Source organism: Acanthisitta chloris, unplaced genomic scaffold (genome assembly GCF_000695815.1).
Source record: "Acanthisitta chloris isolate BGI_N310 unplaced genomic scaffold, ASM69581v1 scaffold40915, whole genome shotgun sequence".
In the NCBI taxonomy this organism is placed as follows: Eukaryota; Metazoa; Chordata; class Aves; order Passeriformes; family Acanthisittidae; genus Acanthisitta; species Acanthisitta chloris.
In genome coordinates this window covers 3705-26998 of record NW_008676124.1, presented here as the reverse complement: position 1 = coordinate 26998, position 23294 = coordinate 3705, and the positions used below count along the sequence as shown (strand labels likewise).

The window sequence follows — 23294 nt, the reverse complement described above, 5'->3', positions numbered from 1 at the left end:
AATTACAGATCTAGGCATAATAAGATTTTTAGTTTTGGATATACTTTTCAACTGTGTTCTAACTTAGAAATTTTACCTAGGGCTACTGAAGTGTTTACATGCCCTTGCCAGTAAACATACCACTTTATCCTGAATTTGCAAAGCTGACTGCTGTAACAACAAACAGACCTTCCTTCCACTCTCCAATATCTTACTTGCAAATGGGAGGGGGGAAAAATCTGTCCATGAGATAAATATGGAGACACATTATGCTATTTTTACAGTCAGAATACCACTGTCCTTTAAATCTCTAGGGTGAAACCATGGTATTATTATTGTCAAAATACTTCCAGTGGAAGAGAATAAACAGTATCACAGTTGGCAAAGGTTAATTATAGTAATTTATTGAAGAAAATACATACCTCATTATGCAGCCAGCCTAACAAACCTATGACACTAACACACAGAAAGTCACTTTGGCAATGTGCTTCTTGGACATTAAAATAATCAATTTCAGGTTAAGGGCTTGATTTTTTTGAAATGTCTTTTAATGGAAACTTAATTTCAGTCTGTCAAAATATATGAGCTTACAGCTAAATATATGAGAGGAGAAACTCAGTCATGAAAACAGACGATGCAACAACGATTCAGAAATAACACTTGGGTAATCTGTTCTCTTTACATGGCTCCTCTGTTGAGATACTTTATCTTTAAAAGGGCTATAGTAGGAAGAAAACCAAAAAATCATCACCATGGCACATCTCAAGCTGTCTCTCCAATATTCTGGAATTGGCAACAGGTCACCTAACACATTTTTGACAGTGTTGTCACCCTGCAGTGAAAACAGATAGGAGTTTGTTCCATAGATACATGATTGCAATGTATTTGACCATCTTTGTCCTGCAGTACCACTGCAAATCTGAGTGCAGACAGCAGCTGTGTGACGTTATCCTTCCCCTTCCTTGTTTATCTTTTCCCCTTTGAGACTCTTTCCTCAGGCCAAGTTGAAAACAGCTCTTATTTTCATTTTAAGCCCTTAATCTTCATCACTTGAAGGACAATGAGCTGCATAATCAAAACCAGGAAACCTGATGGGCAGTTCCCCCCATTTCTTGAAAATCTGCTTTGTTGTTTTCTTGCCTGCAAATGCAACCACAAAATTTCTAATCTTCAGACAAGGCAGGTCAAGACCTCGGTGAACCATCATATTTCCCCAAGTCTGCAAGTATAAGAAAACTACGTTTCAGATAAAATAGACAAGATCATTAGACAGAAATAAATACAGACAATAACAAAATAAGAGTATGAAAATAAGATGTCTCTTACTTGTCCACAATCTTTACATATAATTTCCCCATTTGTCTGGTAATCAGCATGCTTTTTTTGCAGTGTCTTATTTTCTCTTGTATCATACAGACTTCTGAAAAACAGTCAGACAGCACCATCAGAATACATTGGTCATTTGATGCTACATACAGACAAACGCGTGGTGACTAGGGTTGCTGAAGTCAGATATGAAGCCTAAACTCTGACTGTTGTGCACATTCAGGAGTCGGATAAAATTCAAGGTCATACTTCATGGTCCTACGTAATGATGCAATACACCTGTACTCCATATCTCTTTTCATAGCATTTCAGGAACTGCATCCTCCCTCACACATCTTAAAGCAGGAGCAGCAGGCTCTCCTTACATAATAGGAGACAGATCTAACTTGTTTTTTTTCAGGTGCCATGGAACTGTAAAAGAAATAATACCTGAAAATTAGAGGTTTTCTTTTTGTTCCCTGTGGTTCAACCTTAGCCCTTAACAGAATCATTTGCTTATGACTATCCGGAGCTGCAGACTATATGCACATTCTTGCATTGTTTAATTTAGGGCGTCCTTGATCTTGATGGTTACTATTAGCCTGTGCAGAGGGGCTAAAAGAATTATTACCTTGTAGTCTGAATTGTCTTGTAACATGCTGACAAGACAACTTCACAGAAAAAGTTTAATATTTAGGGCTGCAGCTCACTTTTAATTTTTTCAACATGTAGGTACTAATTTCTCATAACTCTTCAAAAAGTCTTTCCAAATGATACCAATGATATGTCTCAAAGAAACGAGAACTTTGGAGGGCAGTATCTTGATGGGAAGAAATGGTAGGATGGTCTCTGTTATGTAATAGCAAAGCATGACTGACCTGGCATGTGTGATACTGATTACAAATTTACTATAGTAAGCAAATGCAACTTAAGTTGAATTAAACCATTTGCTTGTACTCTTAATTGACATTATAAGTGGGAAGAGAAAGTCCCCTCCTGCCATCAGGGCATTGCAAAGTCAAACCCAGTTTAACATAAATGTTTACCAAACCAGATGGCATCAGAAGCAAGAATACTGAGAGAACTAAAAGGGATGTGTCACCAGTGTGAACATCTTCTAAATACACAATTGTCAATGCACAGCTCATGGCAGTATGTTTTTTTCAGTCACTGGCCATAGGCAAACTCTTATGCCAGGTCTGTTACTGATATAAGTATGTGGGTAACTGGTATTCATCTTAGGTTAGTTCCACTTACACTGTGGAATACATACCATACTACATAGTAAGTGACCTAGTTAATATTACCACAGAAACCGTATATTTTTTCAAAGTTCCAAATTCTATTCACCTTGAAATCAGAGTAAGAACAAACAGTTTGTTCAAACTTCTTAACTGTAAACTCCATAGAGCCTTGGACCTGACAATATTGAAATAATCTTTTTTTTTCCTCACAGGGCCTAGAGGGTTACAGGCCCTGTTACAGCCTTGCTGAAAAGAAAATCTGTTTCTGCCTGAAAGAGATAAAGTAGTTCATAAACACTTACTGGAAATCTTTTTTCACACTGACATGATGCATATTCTCAATAACTTGTATGTCTTCTCCAGAACATATCAGCTTGTGGCAATTTTTGCATAAGAATGTTATTAGTGAAGGATTTTTCTTGTATGTCTTGCGCTGGTCTCTCTTTGCCTTCATTTCTTTTTCCACTATACTTTGCAACTGTAAATTCTGAATCTAGAAATAGATCAGTAACAGCACTGTAAAATTCTGGCAGAATGACAGTAATAGTTTTCTTTTTCAGTTATTTTATTGAGTTGACTGACAACTCTGATTTCTAGTCAATTTTCCTGACTTGTGTGTTTCTCCCTTACCAATAGAAAACCACGGCTTTCTAAAGGACTGGAAGATATACATTATAAAACAAATATTGGCAGAAGAATTGGCAGAATGTAAAAATGACATATATAGTAACTAATATTATTTTACGTTTTCCTCCTCTTAAGTAATTTCAAACAGAAAGTACAGTATAAATAAGGCTTCTTTAACAGGAAAGTGCAGAGTTGCAGTAAATACCTTATCTAAATACTCTTCTCGTGGCATCTTCTGGACACGCTCAATGGCCTTATACATCATTTTCTCACGGAAAATATTAACATCTTCACGTTCAACAGCTCCTGAGCTAATGGAAGCCACGAGTGCATAGGTACTCTCATCAGCTCGAGCTCGACCACGAGCCTACAATTTGCAAGGAATACAACAATAAACAGCACAATGCTCCCTATAACATCACACATTTTTTCCTAATTTTGTATTGAAGGACATGTACTATTCCTTATGCTGTGTCCCCACGGAGCATTTTTTATCACTTAACTCAGACAGATAAAGAATCAGTGAGTAACATACTGTTTTATCATCAGCAATACCTGTGAAAACTGCTCATGAGATTTGTGATTAGCACAACATTTTGCAATGCAGAAACTGCATTTTGTCACTGAAATATAAGCATGCATTTAAATATTAAATATGTAAATATTTGTGTTCACAAATTAAATGAGAGCATGGTCAAACTGGTATCGTGATAAGTAATTATCTCTCCTTAGCTGTCGGTGGTTTGGTGTACATACACTGGTGGTGCAAACTGGTCTGGTGATCATATTCTCATACCTTTTCTATTAGAAGAGCTTACCGTCTGTGTAGAGATTTAAATGAATGCTACGCCATTACACACAAAGGCAAATTTTATATTGCATACAAACTGAGGATGGCAACTGGACATGTATCTTGTTGCAAGAGCATTTCTCTTTCAGCATTCAAGTATTTCAAAACTATTTCCAAATGCTAGGTATATGATTCACCATTTGCACATTCCAAACAGAAAACCACTGTTACAAAGTTATGTATGCAGAAGACTCATACCTGCACCATAGCAATTTCATTGGTGACGAGGCCATAGCGAATAACGATGTTACACTCTTTGATGTCCAGGCCTTCCTCAGCTACGGTAGTAGCAATAAGTAAATTTATGTTTCCACGCCGGAATTTATCAAGAACTTCCCTTTGCTCATTCTGTAAATTTTAAAAAATAATCAGTACATTAAATTCCAGTATTAGTTTCTGTCATTGGTTGATTCTAGTTAACAAATTTCAGGAATTATAATCCTATCTTATCCAAACAAAGTGCCCAACATCAAGTGGCTTCAACAACTGGATTTAAGCATCTGGCATGATCACCAAAAAGGAGTCCCTATTGAACGTAATAGGTGTTTGGCACCTTTGTTTTGAGGGAGGAGGGAGCAGAAGCCAATCTTTTCAAGCTACCAGGCTTGGAATGTTGTAGTCCGTGACAGAGGTGCTAGGGCATTTGATAATATAGTTGTTCTATCATTTTCAGCTTTTAAATACTTATCCAGAAGTCTGGATTCCTACTTCAGTAATCTCCGCTTAAAGTATAGACTTCCAAGTCTAGTTCTAAAGCACTTAAAATTCCCCATAATAAATGGGGAATATTTTTGGTGGTCTGAGGAACACCAAAAAGACAACAATGATACACTTTAAAAAATAAAGCATCCTAACCACAGACTTCTAAGTCAGCTGGATATTTGCCACCAGCTTGAGTAGAGGGACAGAAAATTCTTATTTGCTATATTCAGTTTCAAAAGGCAGAAACTGTTGTTTTGTTTGTGCAACGTGGCACAAAGATTAAATTCCAAGTTTTCATAGAAAACAAGCAACCTTTTGAGAGAACAAATCCTGACTTTTTTTTTGAAACTGAGAGCCGCTGACAGAGTTGGACTCTGCCCAGAAGTAACCACACCACTTTTGCTTAAATGCTGAAGTGGCAATTTTGTGGGGAGCAAAGAGCAGAATAGAAGAAAGGTTTTAGGACAATGAAGTATTTAGTTTTGAAAATGTTTAAATTGGAAGTATAAATCATCAGAAAGATGTTGTGTATGAAATCAACACAATGGTACAAGATAGACACAATCGAGTGATCAATTGTAATATTTTCATTATGAATTTTGCCAAGTTTTCTTTCAATGGTTATGTGTCAGTGCATATAAATGCATACAGCATGCATATAAATTGGTATCATTTGATTAAGTGATTATATTAGAAGAAGGTATAATCAACTTTGTAATTTTATTTTTCAATTCAGCAGCTAAAGTATAATTTGAATTACTGTTGTCCTGGTAAGTATAAACTCATTTAATGGTCACATTTTTGCTCTTTCCATTTTGTTTACTTTTTCTTCTCATGCCTTGTTATGACTTGTGTCCCTTTTGACTGTATAATACTTTAGGATATGTCTGCTGGTTACTCCTATTGACATAGAATCCAAAACTGATAAAAACTTTTTTGTTTCTTTTGAAAGTAAAATTATTCTAACATTATTATTCACCTATCCTGCAGCTTATGAAAGGAAGTTGCTGGGAGACATGAAACCAGAACTTCAGGCTCCAAACTTCAGTCCATTGGTCCTGTACCAAAAAAAGGTGTTTTGTGAAATTATGTACAGATGCAATGTCGAAGTGCATAATTCTGTACCTGAGTCATGGGTTTCATTTCACTGTTATGTCCAGAGCCGATAATATAATGGGCCTTAATTCCCACTTCTTCAAATTTTGGATTATCCTTAATCCACTGGAATAGAGCACAGGCACTTAGACGAGTTTTTGTGAAAATTATTCCTCTCGATTCCCGAGTCTCTGAGAACTCTTCCATTAAAGTTCTTCGCAACTGTATTAGTGCCTCATTTTCATTTTCTGGCTTTCCAGCCAACTCTTTCAGCTGTTTCTTTTTTGCTTTAAAAATAACAGATATAAGTTAAGAAAAACTAACCGTGTAAAATAACAGCTCTAGAAAAAAAAACAAAACCAAAGCAAAGAGCAGCTTTCTCTATAATTCTTTCAGCATGGCTAAATCACGTTCAGTTTAAAGAGCTGTGGCATACCGATTATTTTGCAAGTGAGTTTACATTCATTAAAACACACCAATCAAAGTAAATCACCATTATCATACACTTTGCTTATATTTCATGGTGAGAATAAGCCAAAGAAAAAAACTTGTCTATACACAAGAAGTGGTACAGAGTTAAGTGCACTTTATTAAAGAGCTTACTCACAGCTTACAATATTTGCAAAACAGTTTTAAAATAATGGAAAGACTTGAGAAAAAGATTAATATGCACAGTCTCAGAGCTGATAATGTTTTTAAAAATTTAGATATATATTGTCCTTGGAACATTAACTGAAGTAGGAATCCTCACTAGACACATGCAATGTAATAGACACCAGGATGGGTGCACTGTTATGGTATTGCAGCTCTTAATGATATTTCAATATAGTCAGTGTAATGTCAAATAAATGACTCTTTTGACCATGACCAGGGAGGATTCCTCATGTGTTTTAATTTTTAAAAAACTTCTAATGTTTAAAAGCCTATGTCACTGTCAGGCAATCAGCAAACACAATAATAACACTTCAAGGTGGGGGCCTTGTATGTTATTACACTCACTCCGATGTCACCACCCCGTACATGTTATTGCAGTGCCCCTAGTCCAATGCAGTCATGCTCAATGTATCACCAACTCCTGCACCACCTAGCCAGTCACCTTCTGACTAATCTTTTCATCTCTTAGAATGTAATCAAACATATAGAAACACATACAAAAAGTAGGTAGATATAACGAACTTCCACAATTTTCCCCCTTAGTTAAACCTACACTAAGGGCTTCAGGGAACAAACTGAAATAAAATATATTTTTCACTGTCAGGTTCTTTGAACTTCATTTACCTGTGGAAATAAAAGCAATCTAGACAACTCAGTTTCATTTTTAGTTATTTTAACTTTTTGGTTCTCAGCAACAGCTCATACTGAAATTGTAAATAAGGGGGCATAAAGACAGGTATGAAGAGTCATTAAAAACCACAATGACATTATCTAACTTATTTTTAAAGCTTTTTTAACATTTCCTGAATGCTTCAATGATGCCAGTCTAAGTCAGATAGATGAAGCTAGGACCCATGTTGCAGTATAATCTATTTTCTTTTGCACTATCCAGGAGCAATAGGCAATGGGAGCGAACTTGTCTAGCTCTTCCTCACTGTAAAGGCAGCAAAGGGAAAAAAAACAGGCAAAAAGATTTGTGTGTCAAGGACTGAATGAATCCTGGTTCCAAGGTGAATATCTGAAAAACTAACTTCAGTCTTTGCAGATTGATCCTTTGTTATATTCTCTAACTGACTGCTCTTTCCTGAAGGTAACTCAAGGTCATCACTCCCATTTCTTAGTATATTGACAAACAAACTTTGTCTGAAAGGGTTGGTTAAGAACCCATCATTTTGTTACTTTTGTATTTCATTTGCTCAGCCTTTTGCCCCTCAAAAGTGTCAACTGGAATACCTGTTTTATGTATCTATCAGAGTGTCCTCAGGGACACTTCACTGGAGAAAAGCAGAGAACAGGTTTTACTGACTGGCAGCAAAAAGAAAGTGTCCTTGGGCCAGAGCTAAATAACTTCTATTACATGTAGCGAAATGATCCCACTATGATATTGTTTAATGTATTCAAAACAGTATGAACTGGGACATAAAAGTAATGTCATAAACAACACAGCAATCTCTAGCACCTAATAATTAATGGGCTTATGCAAGCCATGTTAGGGTATAATCATAGATTTCAAATATTAAATATCACAATGTATTTCAAACTTACCATTAAATAAACCTATGAGAAATTCATCTGTTTCATCCTGTTTTGATACTGCTGGTTCATCATCATCATCATCATCGTCATCATCATCACTCCTTACTGTCTTCTTTCTTTCCTCTTCTTCATAAAAGTCATTGAGGTGATTGTATGCATCCACCATTCGGATGGTGTCGTTTATCTGGAGAGCATCATTGTATTTCTTCAAATGTTCTGCGCAGACGCGTTCCTTGCGTCTTTCTTCTTTTGCAGCTAGAAGTGAACACAAAAGCGAAAATATGTCTGTGTATAGAATGATCCAAAGAAATCCAAAGCTGGGGTATATTTGCTATGCAGTTACCTTTTCTCTCTTCTCCAATCACCCACTGTTCATATGTCTGAGTTCCAAACTCAGATTTTGGATAGAGCTGGCAATAGTTTTGTATTTCTGTCATGATCTCAGTAATTCTCTCTCTAAATGGATCCTAGAATTAAATTGATAAACAGACTAAGCAAGCATCTTCTGGCAACAAAAACATTGGCTAGTACCATACTGAGTAATTTTAGAAAACAAAACCTTAAATTAAAATACAAGTAAGGTTAAATGTGTTCAGTGTTATGAAAATTAATAGTTCAGAATATTACAAAAATTATACTGTGAAATAGCAATTTTTTTTTACTGAATATAATGTCACTCTAATACAAACATTTCAGCGATGGGTCAGAAAGTCTTTTGACCAGACACCTCAAAACTAAAACTGACATAAGTAAAAATTTAGTTCTATTGGACTTTACTTACACACTTTTCCACACACAGGAAAGCAACAATATTCAAATTAGCACTATAGATCATCAAAAGTCTATAAAAAAGAGCATTAGTTAAAAGTTTTTGATACTAGACAACATACTTTTAAATGACAACATAACTTTAGTACAGATTTGATTGAAAAAAACATACCCTTTTTTTGTCATTTGCAATCACAGTCTTCTTAGTCGGTTCCTTCACCTGATTCTTTAACTGGGAGGCATGCTCTTCAACAGTCATAATTCTGCATGCATCAAGATTGGCACAGATCTGGGAGAAAACAAAATGTTATTTCTTTTAATGTTGAATGAGTTATTCCACATAAAAACTGAATTAATGCAACAGAGCTTCTTATTTGTATGCTGGGGTTTATATAACTTTATTTCTTCCTACAAAAACTGGATAGAGATACCATCAGCCTAAGAAAGGCCAAGTCATTGAAAAGCATTTCAGATAAGCTGCACAAGTTACTTTTTAGGCCAGAAGTGATCCTTGCATACAGGAAAAAAATTTGTAGATCAGGGTACAAAACAGGCATTTTGAAAAGGAAAAGATAGCATCGGGACTTTGGAAGAGTAGATTTTGGAGCACAAAATAAATAAAAACAATGGTGAAATAGAAAAAAAGAAAATAAATACTTGGGATTGCTTATAAAAATAAGAGCTGTTGCAAGAGTAGAAAATACTTTGAAGTTATCTGTTTTGGAACAGGAAGATATAATTTCTGTACTAAGTGCACAACTGAACTGGACTTCTCTGCTTTTGATCTGTTCTGAGGAGAAAACATGCATATGTGTGTCATTAAGTCTAAAGTAAAGATTTTATGAGTAGAGAAAACAGGGAAGGAAGTCTGGCAGGCAACCTTTTTCATATCTTTACCTATTTCAGCTTGCATATTCCGATTACATTTCTTTAGACACAGTGTCGTACCATTAAGATTTCAGAACTGATGAAAAGGAATTTGCTGCTTTTTCCATTGCCAGAAAGTTTGTGTGTCAAAATACCTTGCAATTCTATCTACTTCAATACAGCATAATAGCTTCTTGTAGACCTCACCTATTCAATATCAAATTCTGTTCTTCTGCAATTTACTAGTCAGGAGTTTTCACTGGAGTACTGGGCTAAATTCTACTTTTTTTTTTTTTTATTACTACTGTAAATCCATTTAATTTCAAGTAAAATAGAGTTTCTTTAAGTATAGAATTTAACAAATTATATCCAGTTAAGTGTTCATGCAAATCCACAATACTCCCCTTTCAATGAGTAACTAAAAAAGCCCACACTCCTATGCTACCTGTATGTCACAAGTGGCTTCTGCTTGTTTATGTATTCAACATTGTTTTTAGTTTCCTTGGATCCACACAAAAGCCCAGCTTAGTCCTTCTAGAAATGATAGAAAATGCCGTCATCTTTCTAGTATTTAGGAATACACAATAAATTCTAATCAATCAATGGAAAAATAAGATTTTTAGTAACTATAAAACCATACTGCATTGTGGATTTCTTGTCTCTGATCTTAACTTGAGAACTCTATTCAAGTCAGGCAATCTTCTTCCTTCCCTTTTCAGTAACCCTACTTTCCTGTAAAGTAACCTTTATTTGTCCATGTATTTCCATCAATTTGTAGTGGGTCAACTTTCTGAATGACTATGAGCTGTGTACACATTGAAAGAAAAAAATCTGATTATATATTTGGAGCCTAACACTGACTTTACAAGTTTTACTTAACAAGATAATATCCCTTTGACAGTTTGCAGGTGTGAGGGCTACTTACTTTCAGAATATGCTCTTCAGCTTTCATATTGGTTGTTGCACCTCCTACACCAGGTGAGGCTGTAAGTCCCAGAATCTGAGGCTGTGGGATCAGTGGTTTGTTTTCTTTTGCAAGCTTCTTGTTCTTCACCTTTTCTTTTAAGTAACGTCGCATTATATTGTTGTAGACACCTTCCTTTTGAGTGTGATGGCACTCATCAATAATGATGAGTGAAAAATCTGGGGAAAAAAAACCAACCTCCTAAAATGAGTAATTTTATTTCAAATGTAGAATTTCTGTGACTAAATCTTATAACAAGTAAGGATGCTGTTGAAGAGAACTCATTGGTTTGTTTGAGTACTAATGTACTAGGAAATCTATAGTGCTGGAGGAAGGCATGGATGGAAACTGTATGTATTTAATGGACTTTAGAATCTTTGCTGCAGTCCTGATGTGTCAAGTAGCTTCACATTTCATGTAATGGAAAAAGCTTTTCTATTTTTTCAAAACCAATCCGATGATATAAAGAATTTCAGATAGATATTTCTAATAGCAAGTGGTAAGAACATATCATAATTGAACTCCATAATATCTTTTATATCCATAACTGTATCTGATGAGGTACATACTGCTTGTTATGAAAAGATACATAATATGTCAGAAGCCTTTCAGACATCCTCAAAAGGCTTGTCATGATCAAAATATGCTTCAATATTATAGCAACACAGAGAGTTCCTCCCTATTCATGTCCAATTAAAAGATTTATGTTCATTTACATTGAAAAGAACAAACATATTGGTGGGAGCACTACCACTAATCTCTCTTTTGTAGGGGAGGAGACTGATGAAGATTCTGACAAGTATTATATTCTTTTTAATCAGATCATATATACATGCACCAAGTAATGTTTTGTACAATACGAAAACAAATTTATTTTTTAGTTTTTTGAAAAATATGGAAAACATATCTTTACCTACATATACAGCTGGTGACATATATTTCAAAGTTCTGAGTTGAAAGACTCATGAACATTTCTCTGTTTCTCTAACAGCAAAACTGGTTTATGGTGCTTCTACTCTTTCTGCAGCTGGCCAGTAACTCTCAATTTGAGAGTTTCCAACAATAGGAAGAATGTTTGTGGACATGACTATAAAGAGGATCACTGAAACGATCAGTGTTAAACTCATATATGTTTTTTTAATCTGGACCATTTCCATGGTCTTGTTTACATACTGATGTTCTCAAAATGTTGTATCACTACAAATGCGTTTGCAATAACTGACAGCAGAAGTTGGAAACTAACAGAGTTAGTTTGGCCTTTCTTTGAAGAACCTAAAGAGAGGTGAAGACTGAACAAGGGAAATTATTTAAAGGCTTCACCAAATAGAAAAGCAAACCAGTGCTCCATGCCACTGGGGAAAGCTGATTGTCTCCACACAAGTGGTTCAGTAAGGCAGTTTGGACTGATGTAGTTTCAAATCTAAATTCCTATTTATTTCTAAGATTTCTACATATTTCAAGATTTCAGAAGCAGTGCTAGTAGTTTCTCAGCTATTTTGCCAACATGATCTTACTCCCTTTGATTTTGACTATCATCTCTGTAATGTGTATTCCTATAATTCCTGAAGAAACTAACCCACCAGAAGGGATGCGTTTCTACCAAGGAAGTGATACACAGCTTTTAGAAAGTCCACACAGTGACTTCAGCCCTTGGTAAAGAGAGTAAAGACTTGGTAAAATGCAATTAGGATAGTCCCCTCCATTTCACTGAGGCTGGAATTCCATGTTACATGTAATGCAGACCTCTGTGGAAACAGATGAAAGAAAGTATGCACAAAAATTTGGAATTAAATCTTGTAACTAATTAGGGTGATTTATATAGGCTGTGAGTTAATCAAGTCACAGCCATAGAAATGGAGCTGGCAGTATTCATACTTGCTTGGCTTTGGTCCAGCTGAACTTGCTAGCACAGGTGTAATAGCAGAGAAAAAAAAAAAGAGGTGCAGAGCCACCTCAGTTCTGGAAAAAATGTAGCTCCTTATGAAGGAAACTTGCAAGGTGTGAAAACCATTCAAAAACGACTTCATTACACAAGCTGGTTGGGACTCAGCCCAGTTCTGAACAGGTCAGCAGTTCCAGTAGAAATGTTCACATGCCTCTATACAGCATTCCAAAATGATTCCGATTTAGGAAGTTTATTAACTTACGTGTAGTGTACAAGCGCTCTGGCTAGATTAATAATAAGATGTTCTGAGGGAAGGGAGGCATTCTGAGATGTCCAAGTGGCTCTGTAGGAGTTAGTTTGAATCAAGCAGTACTCCAGTCAGCACTAGGCACTGACACAGACTGACTCCTCAGGTTTCTCTGCTGTCACTGTAACAGCCAGACAAGTACCTCTATTATCTCAGGTCCATTATTTTGAATGTCATAGTTCTCCCCTCAGCTCCGTTCTGACCCACCTAAAAAGGAGCTGATTGCATACAAATAGAGGGAGAAGTTAATGTCTCACAGAGGAAGGCCACCACACATCCTGTAGCTGAACTCATGGGCTGTTCCGTTATTTGCACATCACTGGCAACTAACACCATTTCTTTTCTGATCTCCCACTGATACTGGCCACTTTAGTGTTCTGGGCAAACAATCTTCCCTCATTTATTTATTATTTTCTTCAACTTCCTTCATCTGTTGTAGGAAACCATTATATCTGCCAAGGTCTGAGAGACACAGAAGCAGACTTGTCACTGTACATTGGCAAAATTATAAGGGTTTAAAGAATGCTACTTTTACAACAGATTGACTTTTATCTTGTGTTCCACTGTATTTCTCAAATTACCAGCTACATTTGAGTTTTTCTAATTTTTTTCCTCATCTCATGGCTTGTGTGTGATGTGACTCAATGCTCTACCAAGGTTGGAAAGTGAAACCAGTACAGCTGCATTTGCATGAAGTTGTGCTTGAGCAAGATAAAATGGAAAACATAACAAATACTTAGTACAAATGAACTATAAGAGCCTAATTTTGGCTTGAAAAAATTGCATTTATAAAATGAGTCAATTGAAAAAACTTACTGAATGTGGCATATTTTCACTCTGCAACTTTCCAGAGTAGAGACATACAGAATTAAAAAACTTGCCTGATAAATGGACACCTTCTTCATCTTCTTTGGCTGCATTTAACAGTGAATTCTCAAGGATCTGTGCTGTACAGATGATGACATCATTTCTTCTGACAACTTCAGGAAATGAGATTTTCAGCTGACACTCACCACTTAAACCAATAACCCGATACCAACACTTCAGGAATGGCTTAAACTCTGTTTGTAAATGCTGTTCGACCAATGGTACCTGAACAAAAGTTTCCAAAAAATATTAAACCAGGGCATACACAGGATTAAAAATACATGCCTGTTTGTCAGCAGTGTTGTTAGGTGAACAAAACAAAATCAAGCAGTAAAAATCCCCAACCCAGTTTCTCCCCTGCAACTGCTCCTGTGAAACCTTTTTGTTCCAAGAACTTTGGCTTAACTGGGTCTTAGAAAGAATGAAGAAACCATGCATGCTCTGGCTCTTCAACTGAGCTTATAACATGCTATCAAATTTATTCTTATAGGAGGATATGGATATTGTGTATTATTTAAATAAAATTCTTAAATGCATTTCTATATTTAATATTACAATAGAAGATGAATTTATATGTGCTAAATTTAACTGCTAAACTTATAACAATTATCAGAAAACCTGACAAAATATTCCATAACTCCTGGGAGACTCATTAGATGCCCTTCGCTACCAAACCCAAACACAGAATGTGAAAAAACCCTTCTTTTTTAAAATTCATTTTCATACAAAACTGTACTTTTTCAAATGATGTGGTTATTAGGGCACATCTAAATTTGCACTTGCACTGGGGTACACTAAAATCATTTGTGCTTGTAGCAGCATGATGGTGCATGGAGATGACAGTCTAGAGCTGTATGCTTTTAAACACAGCTACATCTGGAGAAGCTGAGAATTGTGTTTATGCTCATTTTACAATGTCTATATTAACAATGAATGATGTTTGAAAAAAATTACTCTTTAAAAATGGACCAACATACCTTATTAACAAGTACTATTACTTTTCCAGACTCTGATGCTCTTTTCTTCTTATCCAAGTGATCTTTGGTAATGTAAACAGCCACTCTGGTTTTACCACTGCCTGTAGGGAGACATATTATAATATTCTCCCCATTCAGTGCTGGCTTTGCAACTTCCATCTGGTAATCTCTCAGGGTCAGCTCTGGCTCAGGTGTTCTCTCCACTTCATCTTCATCTAAGGGTACAACGAAAAATAAGTATCAAACAGGAGGCATAGAACCTATGTGAAAATACTCAAAAAATGTCACAGGAAAAAATAATAATTTACTATTAGATGCATCTTCTAAATAAATAGAAACAAGACACATTAGCATAGACAGTGTTGATCTGTGGACCTGTGCAACTTTGGATCAGGACTGGTTACATCCAGTCACCAATCAGGGTAGATGGAATAAGCCACAGATGTCTTTACTCGTCTATGTTATTACAAATTAATTCAAATGATACAGTTTAGTAGCACTGGGACCAACAAAGGTTGTGTTCAGAGCTTACGTGACATTCTCCTTCATCGGTACTGAAATTTATTTGCTTACAAGGGAGCCACCTTTTTAAATACTTCCCAGAGAATGAAAAATAGAGACATAGAAAGAAAAAGATATAGGGACCACTTAAAAAATGATGAAGGGAGTTATGAAGTATAAAGATCAAATAGGTAAGAAAATTCAATAACTCTTACAAGATAGAGCTGACTGCAGAACGTATCACATCTATTCATGGTAGCTTACGCTGCTTCTTAGCCTGACTCATACATAATGCAATTGAGCTGTTCACTAAAAAGCCATATACATTTGCCAACTGAAGGCCAAAGTCTTCCCTCTCTCGTTTAAAATGCAATGGCACAGTTTAGATCTATGGCTAACGGGTGAAACAAACAATGCTCAAAACTTAAAAGTGAAAAAACTCTGTTGGATTATTTCGAGCAGTAAGGAAAGCATTGCAAGTCTCTTGAGTTTACATATATTTAGGGAGTCAGAAATTATATATAACTTAATATGAGAAGGACTTATTTCAATGGAGTTTTCATGATTTTGTTTATTTTCCCCTACAAAGATGTTTATATCACCCTCTATGTATTAACTGACCTCAGTGAAGAAAAGGCACAAATTCATTCTAATAGACTAAAAATGAGGGGGGAAAAAAATCTTACAGTTTTATTTCCAATGATATCATTAAATGAAGAATCATGAGGATTTTATTATCACTGATACATTACACACAAAGTAAGTATATTTTTCTAGTATTCCTGATTCCATTAAATAAAATTAAACTAACAAAAAGTAATGAAGCTTGATAAAATACTGCTGATGGAACCATCTGAATGCCATTCTTAAGTGTTTTTTGCTTGTTTTGCCTTTTAGCGTGAGTGCAGTGCTACCTGAACACAGGGAAATTTGCACGAGAGAGTACTTGCTGCTACTTATCTGACTTCTACTACTCTCTTTTGAGGAAGAACGTTGTTTGCTTTCTGGTTGGCTAAATTCAATAGTTAAATTATATTGAAACTAGCACTTTATCACCCATCTGGTTAAATTTCAGTACCTTAACATCCTCAATTAACAGCCCAGGCCTAAAAGATATTTAGCTTACCAGTCTCCTAGCTTCCTCAGCCCCTGTTTAGATGAAGTCTAATACAGGAATCTTTTAACAGATTAAAGAATTAAATAATTAAAGATTTTTCACTGTGTAAAGTATAATTTTAGGGAAGTTGTCTGCCTTTGTATAAGGCTCATATAAATTGCTGCTCTGGGCTAAAAGAAATATGACAATTATTCTATTGTCCTAATTCCATCGTTTTTCTTGAATGTGAAATGATCCTTGCGGGAAGACTGCAGCTGATTCTTTGCATTAAATCACATGATTCTTTGCATTAAAATCCAAATTATGTCAGTGCATTAAGGCAACCTCCAAACATCTTTGTTAATACACCAGCCTTACTGCAAACTCTAAAATCCATAAATATCACAAACTCTCTCTGTATGTCCTTAGCATATTTTCTCATAGCTGCTCTCATTGAGTTTACTAGGCATGATTAAAAAGCATGAGTGTTTTTTAAAAGCTTTTAAACCTGTTGCTTTTAAAGCTCACATGTAAACAGAACACATAGCAAGTAAACACTGGAAAAAAATATGTCCTGCATTCTTCACAAAACTATACTGATTTTTCTTTCCTGATGGATTACTGGATATAACAAATGCCCAATTTACCTATTGGGAGATATTTCACAAATCTTTAAAGGAGAAGGCCATACATATATATGTGCTGCCACATACCAGTAGCCTGGATCAGGCTGACCAACCTAAACAGTGTGACTGCCCACAAAACAGAGAACTTTCTGTGCCCAGACATTTCATGTGACACAGTGAGAAAAAACATACAATGTGACTCATGAGTCACCTCAGTTACTGCAGAAATGCACAGTATATTCTTTGGAATTAGTGATACATAGACTAATATCTTAGCTATGGTGTAGCAATTTAGATCTGAGATACCCTGAATTTTCTGTCACTTATAAAATATGTGGATTTTAATATTAAAAAAGTTCAAAAATATTTTAAGGGTATTCATAGAAAACACTTTGCAAGCATATGACATATAACATTTACACTGACATTACTGATGTAATACTGTGTTTATTAGGTAGAGCTGGCCTGAAAGGTACCCAGATTCTTTCTAGCCCTTGTACAAGACACTGTCGCAGCATGTATTTTATACAGGCTAGATTCTAAAAAGTAGCTCTTGAATTCTTTGTAGGCAAACAAGCTGATCACCATGGTGGGCAGCTGTAAATTTGTTTTGACTGAGGTCTAAGATAAAAAAAAAAAAAATTAAAAAAATAGGCAAAAAGTATTGGGATGTCTTTTACAACAGCAGTGTTTAATTAGGCTCAGACTATATACATAGCAAGATAATATCTGTCTGCTAAGTACTGTGTAAACACAGTCCAATATTTAGTTTAAAACTGTATGTAGAACTTGCACATGTGTTTAATGTGAGATTCATAAAGGTGTTCAGATAGTAACCTCATTGAGTAGGTTGCTTTTACAAAGAGGGTTATTAAATTACTTAGGTCCAAAGTGGACCTTCATTACTGTTCTGCAGGTACCCTGGAAATGCTTCTGCTAACCTTCAGATGCCTCTAAAACTTGTCCTGTTCCTTCTCACTTACCCTAAGCAGCGGCCAGGCACAGTATAGCTCTTCTCTGAGAGCAAAAAAAACACAAGTATGTCTTTATATGAATATCTGTGCAAGTGACTGCATTGCATGACTTCTGGAAGTCCCCTCAGCCTGTGTGATCTTATCATTGTGCCTCACTGACCACTTGTGTGATGACGATGTCTAGAGAACTATGCAGATGATCTCAGTAAATCAGCTCTTCTGGGGCTAGGACTTAGGTCCAGACGCTTAAAAATGGCATCACTTTTCCAACGAAATAAGAGTAAGTCTGGCATCTAAAGACAGTGAACTAGAGTTCACAGTGAAAGCCTTCCAGTGCTGTTGTTCTAGCCCATTCTCAGAGTGCTTCCCCTCCAGAACTTATTTTGCAATTGCTAAATAACAGAAAGGAAACATACCTGAATCACTGGCTGTGCAGCTCTGTCCCAGGTTTTCATTTAAGTTACTGACACTTTGATCTTCTACAGAGACATCTGACTCTAAATGAAAACCACAAACAAATATAGTATAGTGTGTTTGATGTACAAATATTAATAGCAAAAGCATTTGTTTGCTCTCTTCCTAAGTTGTTAAAATAGACTGGCTGAATGTCTGGCAGGGATGGCTGAGGTATTTTTTTTTAAAAATCTTAGGTACAGACAAAAATGTGAAAAATAGAATTCATTTTCTTATGGAAGAAAGTGTGGAGGATTATAATGCAAAACATGACAGAGAGAAGGTAATGTGGGTCATGATTTATTGTCATCAGGCATCTGTGTTCTTTGCTTGAAAGCAAGGCTCTAGTCATGACCACCTGCATGATCCCCTCTAGTCCTATTTTACTATAGTTTACTATTTTACCTGGTTTTCACCCATTTCAGAAGGGCGAAAAGCCAAAAAAAAGTTGTAGGCAAACTGAACATTCTTTTACTCCCTGTGTAAGCCATGAGAGTTATATCTGTAGTAGAACAAAAACAAAACTAGAACTATGAGGGTTTTTTTAAAGAAAAAGTTTCTTCATGTAACATAAAAGGAGTAAGCCATAGTTCCCAAGTAAATATAAGCAGTGAGGAATTATTCAATCTTCCAAACTGTTTGCAAGCAAAAGCAGTGACCAACCATGGGCGCCCTCGGCAGGCTGGGACACTGCTGCAGCCACAGGGCAAGGCCGCGCTGCATATTCTCGTGTTAAGCTCTCCCTCTGCTGAGCAATCAATGTATTACGCTGACTTTTTTCGGTAATTTAGATAGCTGGATTTTCTAAAACTTAGTCCTTTATCTAAAGAGATATGCAGTTCTTCTGGAAAAATCTGTTGCAAACAGCCTCACCCTGCACTACTAGCTTACCTGCAGGACTCTGCAAGTGAACCCAGACTATGCTTATGAAATCCCTCAGAATAACAGCATTGAGCTCTGTTTTGCTTCATTATCTAGTGAACTTGTGTTCTATCAAGGTTCTCAGTTTTTTTCCAGTGAATATCCTGTTACGATCCACATCCTTATTTTCCCCAACTTATTGTCCCCAACAAATAATTCATAAAGCAAAATAGATCCTGTGAATGAGAGTTTAGACCCGAATGGAAGTTATAGTGCCTCAGAAAGGTACACCTGAAATATACACCACAAAGTCTTAGTAAGTGAGGTGGAAATTAAACTTAGTCTGCATTCAGTAACTTCTGAAGCTTTTACTTTCCTTTATGCCAGTTTTGCTCTTCTTGAAAGGAGAATGAATAACAGAAACAAACCTGCTACTTCACAGAACAACTATAATGCAGCCAACAGAAATGAACCTTAGCTACCACTAGGAGTCAGGTATTAACAGTTTTTCTACCATATCCATAAAAAATGATGCAAACATCTATCTTACTGTCCTACAGATTTCATCATTTATTCCATACAGACCTCAGAATCTGATCCAACTATTAATCACCACTATCTTTAGGAAGTGTTGTAATAGGCAAGGGCATTAAAGACTTTCAAGCACCTAAGTTAAAAGCCTAGTGTCCTAGAAATCAATGCAATCAACAGAAAGGCAAGAAAAAAGACGAAAAACTCACCAGTTACAAGCCATGTTAAAAGACCTGTGACAGAACTATTAAGTACCATTAGTAGGAGCTCCAACTACGAAGACAATACTGCCATGTCTCATTTTCACTCTCTAGGAATCCTCACGGATAGGAAAGAGAGGACAAAATTAAAATCCTATGTATCTATTCCATATGGTCTCCCATCTAAGATGACCTACTGAATGATGTGAGAATGCATATGCATCCATAAAGTGTTTTGTACATAATTATCTGAATTACAATGTGCAGCATGTATTGCACAATAATCTCTCAACAGAAAACATCAGTGATGAAGTGAAATGCAAAATACTCATCTTTCAAATGAAAGGTGAATAGAATAATGTTCTCCTTTTCCAACTGTGGCAACTTTCTTGAATTATTTTAAGACAAAACCCCCCAAAGAGTAAGCATTTCCAAAACAATAAAGATCAAAGAGTTGATATTCTAACAACTGTTTTCACCACTTTTACTATCTTCCCTTAGAGTGCTGCCTGCATATTGTAATGCAGAATATTTCACAGGAAGATTTCCAGTCACTTTGTACTGATTAATAAGTATAAAGACAGAGGAATGTAATGAAAAATAAAAATAATTAAAAAAATCTATGCAATATTAATTAAAAACATCTTTCTTTTCTGTCCTGTGCTACATTATGTCGAAAACCAAGTTTCAAACGTGGAAAAATATAAATGAACGTCCAAAATATAAACAGGCTATTAAAACTGGTCCTATTTTCAAATTAATAGTTTTTCTAATCTAAAGCATTAAGGGACACTTGCATATTAACTTCTTTTTTAAAAAAAAATGAACCAAGCCATGAAAAAGCTGCTATTTATTTAAATTGCTGTTTACACAGGTAACTGTGCAAAGTTATTCAAGTGTTTAATTTCTGATCTTGCAAACTTCTCTGTTTTGTGTTGTTCTTTGTGTGTGTGCCATTTCCTATCTGTGCTTTTGTATGCACAATTTTTCTCCAGTTATCTCTTAGGCTAAATGAGCTATTTCTACTTTGGTTTTATGACCCTACTGCTCTCATACCTTCTGGCTCTCTCTGTTTCAGCTACTCAAATAGAAGGGTCAGAGGAGGCTTTAGATACAATGCAAATTGCAGTAATTTCAAGTGACTTGAGAAAGCTTCTTTCTCCCTGAAATCTGTCCTCAAGACATGAAGGAATGGTGGGAGTGTACCGCAAAACTGACAACACTTGACAGCATCAAATTGCAAATTAAGTGGGTTCCCAGCCTACTTGGAAGTGGAATCTGGGCTCCAGTTGTATTTTCAGCTGCCTGGTCTAAAAACAGTCATAGGCGCTCACAAGAAAGGATGAAAATGGAAAAAGACTTGAGTGCAGTTAAGTGTACGAGTGCATAGAGACCAAAGCTTACTGCACTTCAAGATGGCTGAATGTGAGCCAGTTCCTCTACAGCCATCTTCATGCATCACAGTCTCCTGGCAGCCCTTGTTAGACTGCATCTATGCTGCTGGTTTAGTTCAAATCAGATGTGCATGTTTACAGTGAATATGTCAATTGTCCCCACTTACACTACTTTGGTTCATATCGCAGCGCTGATTTAGATCAGAAGAAATGAGCTGTCAGCTGAAACTAACTGAGATGTGTTCCAGCCACTTGCAGGCACACACCTCACACCAGGCTGAAGTCAGTCTGAACCAAGCTGACAGAATCCATGTACTATACACACCCTTAGCACCATTCCACTGAACAGATCTCCTCAACTGCACAAACTGCTAAGACCCATTGTCTATTAATTTCAGCACCGTTCTGTGCTGAGGAGGCCGTAGTTTTCAGGTTAGAATTAGCTTGTGGCAGGCTAGTTAATAACTAACAGATCTAATTATCTGTAACCCTCAACCTGACAAGAGTCAAGTAGAAGATCAGGCTAACAGCGATAAAAACCTACCCTCGGTGAGGCCCAATAAGAGCCTCAGCCTCGCTCGGAAATTATTCCAACTAACACTGAGGCTAACTCAGTCTGATCTATTCTGTGTTATCATTAAATATGTGGCACTGCTTCTTTATATCACTAAATAATGTTCCAATCCAGGAATACCAAACCGATATTTTTGCTGTAGTCAATATTTCACAACTTGCTACAAAGCATTGTGATATGCTGTTAATATGATCCTAAGTGAGAAACAGGCTACTATTGCTGCACACTGAAAGGCTGAATAAAAATTTATTTGTGTTTTATAAAAAAAAGAGCAGCTTTCGCTGTCTAATTCGTTTGGTTGAGTAAGCCCACTATGATAATTTCAGGCAGGATTTACCTGAGTTGTAACTACTGTTTGAGCTCCATCTGAACTCGTAACATATATGAATGGTTCCTTAATCATATGGCATATGTTTGAATCATTGGTTCCCAGTTATATGTGGGCATTGCTGCTGGTAACTGCTGTTACTCATAATCAAGGCATGTTTTTAAAAGCAGATTTATATGAACAACAGGCCACAACAATTTCTAAATACTTGGACTAAAAACTGTACTTCTGAGTACGTGATGGGATGTGACAAAGGCCGTTTGATGCTCTGTAAATATAAAACCACAAAATAAACAGAAAAATTACCTGTTGCACAGTACTAAAGGCCTTTCCAAAACCAGAAATGTTTCCCAATGTAGAATTGCCAGCCTTTTAGAAAGAAGTACTTAATACAGCTGCAGTTATAGTGGTACAGAAACATTCCTCGTCTTAAGCTTTGACAACACTGTGAGGAGTTGTCAATGTCAATCTATTGTTTGCATTGGATAGTATAAGCCTACCATGAATAGGTCTGAAATACAACCTTGATTTAATAATATTAATATATTTATTAAAAGTATTAAATACGTTTGAAAATTACTCATTTCTTCACACAGTAAATCAAAAAGTAGTAACACAGAGTCATTAAAAGTGCTATTCAGGGGGAAAGGAAGATCATTAATTTTGCTCAATTATAAGGAAATCAAGCAGCCTATAGTAGATAAAGGATCATCACTACAACCTGGATACAGAAAACGTCTACATGAAGGCTACACATAGTGTACTACAGATTTTTTGGCCATGTCCTCATAATCCATTCTGTACTGTGCTAGCAAATTTGTTGCTGACCCAGCTCTTACCTTTCAGATTAATTAGTTCGAATATGAGAACATACTCTTGTCCTACAGCAACTCTTTGAACTGAACACAATTGTAGATCTGACCCTTGAAATTTCTACTGCTGTTAATTCAGAGGATGAAATGGAATTTACAGTTTCCAAAAAGATTTTTCCATCCATTCCCTTCACCTTGACAGTACCATATGTTCCTGAATTTTTAAGCAAGATGGGAGCTAATGCACCAAGAACGTTCTCTCAGTTACTTGCAGTTACTAAAGCTTAACTGGTACCAGCACAAAATACCTGTAAATG

At 36.1% G+C, this 23294-nt stretch overlaps 1 protein-coding gene across 1 annotated transcript in view; it reads right to left on the bottom strand.

The window, feature by feature from the left end:
• Window positions 1-1015: 1015 nt before the first annotated feature.
• The window catches only part of IFIH1 (interferon induced with helicase C domain 1), a gene marked incomplete at its 5' end in the record, with an annotated part of 25970 nt that continues 3691 nt past the window's right edge, over window positions 1016-23294 (bottom strand). Inside the window, 14 exons of the mRNA XM_009075999.1 lie at window positions 1016-1198; window positions 1306-1399; window positions 2831-3021; window positions 3361-3522; window positions 4204-4353; window positions 5833-6089; window positions 8002-8247; window positions 8336-8459; window positions 8933-9049; window positions 10553-10770; window positions 13665-13875; window positions 14628-14842; window positions 18241-18326; window positions 19219-19242. Of these exons, the coding sequence (XP_009074247.1) occupies window positions 1016-1198; window positions 1306-1399; window positions 2831-3021; window positions 3361-3522; window positions 4204-4353; window positions 5833-6089; window positions 8002-8247; window positions 8336-8459; window positions 8933-9049; window positions 10553-10770; window positions 13665-13875; window positions 14628-14842; window positions 18241-18326; window positions 19219-19242 (2278 nt within the window). The remainder of the gene's footprint in view (window positions 1199-1305; window positions 1400-2830; window positions 3022-3360; window positions 3523-4203; window positions 4354-5832; window positions 6090-8001; window positions 8248-8335; window positions 8460-8932; window positions 9050-10552; window positions 10771-13664; window positions 13876-14627; window positions 14843-18240; window positions 18327-19218; window positions 19243-23294) is intronic.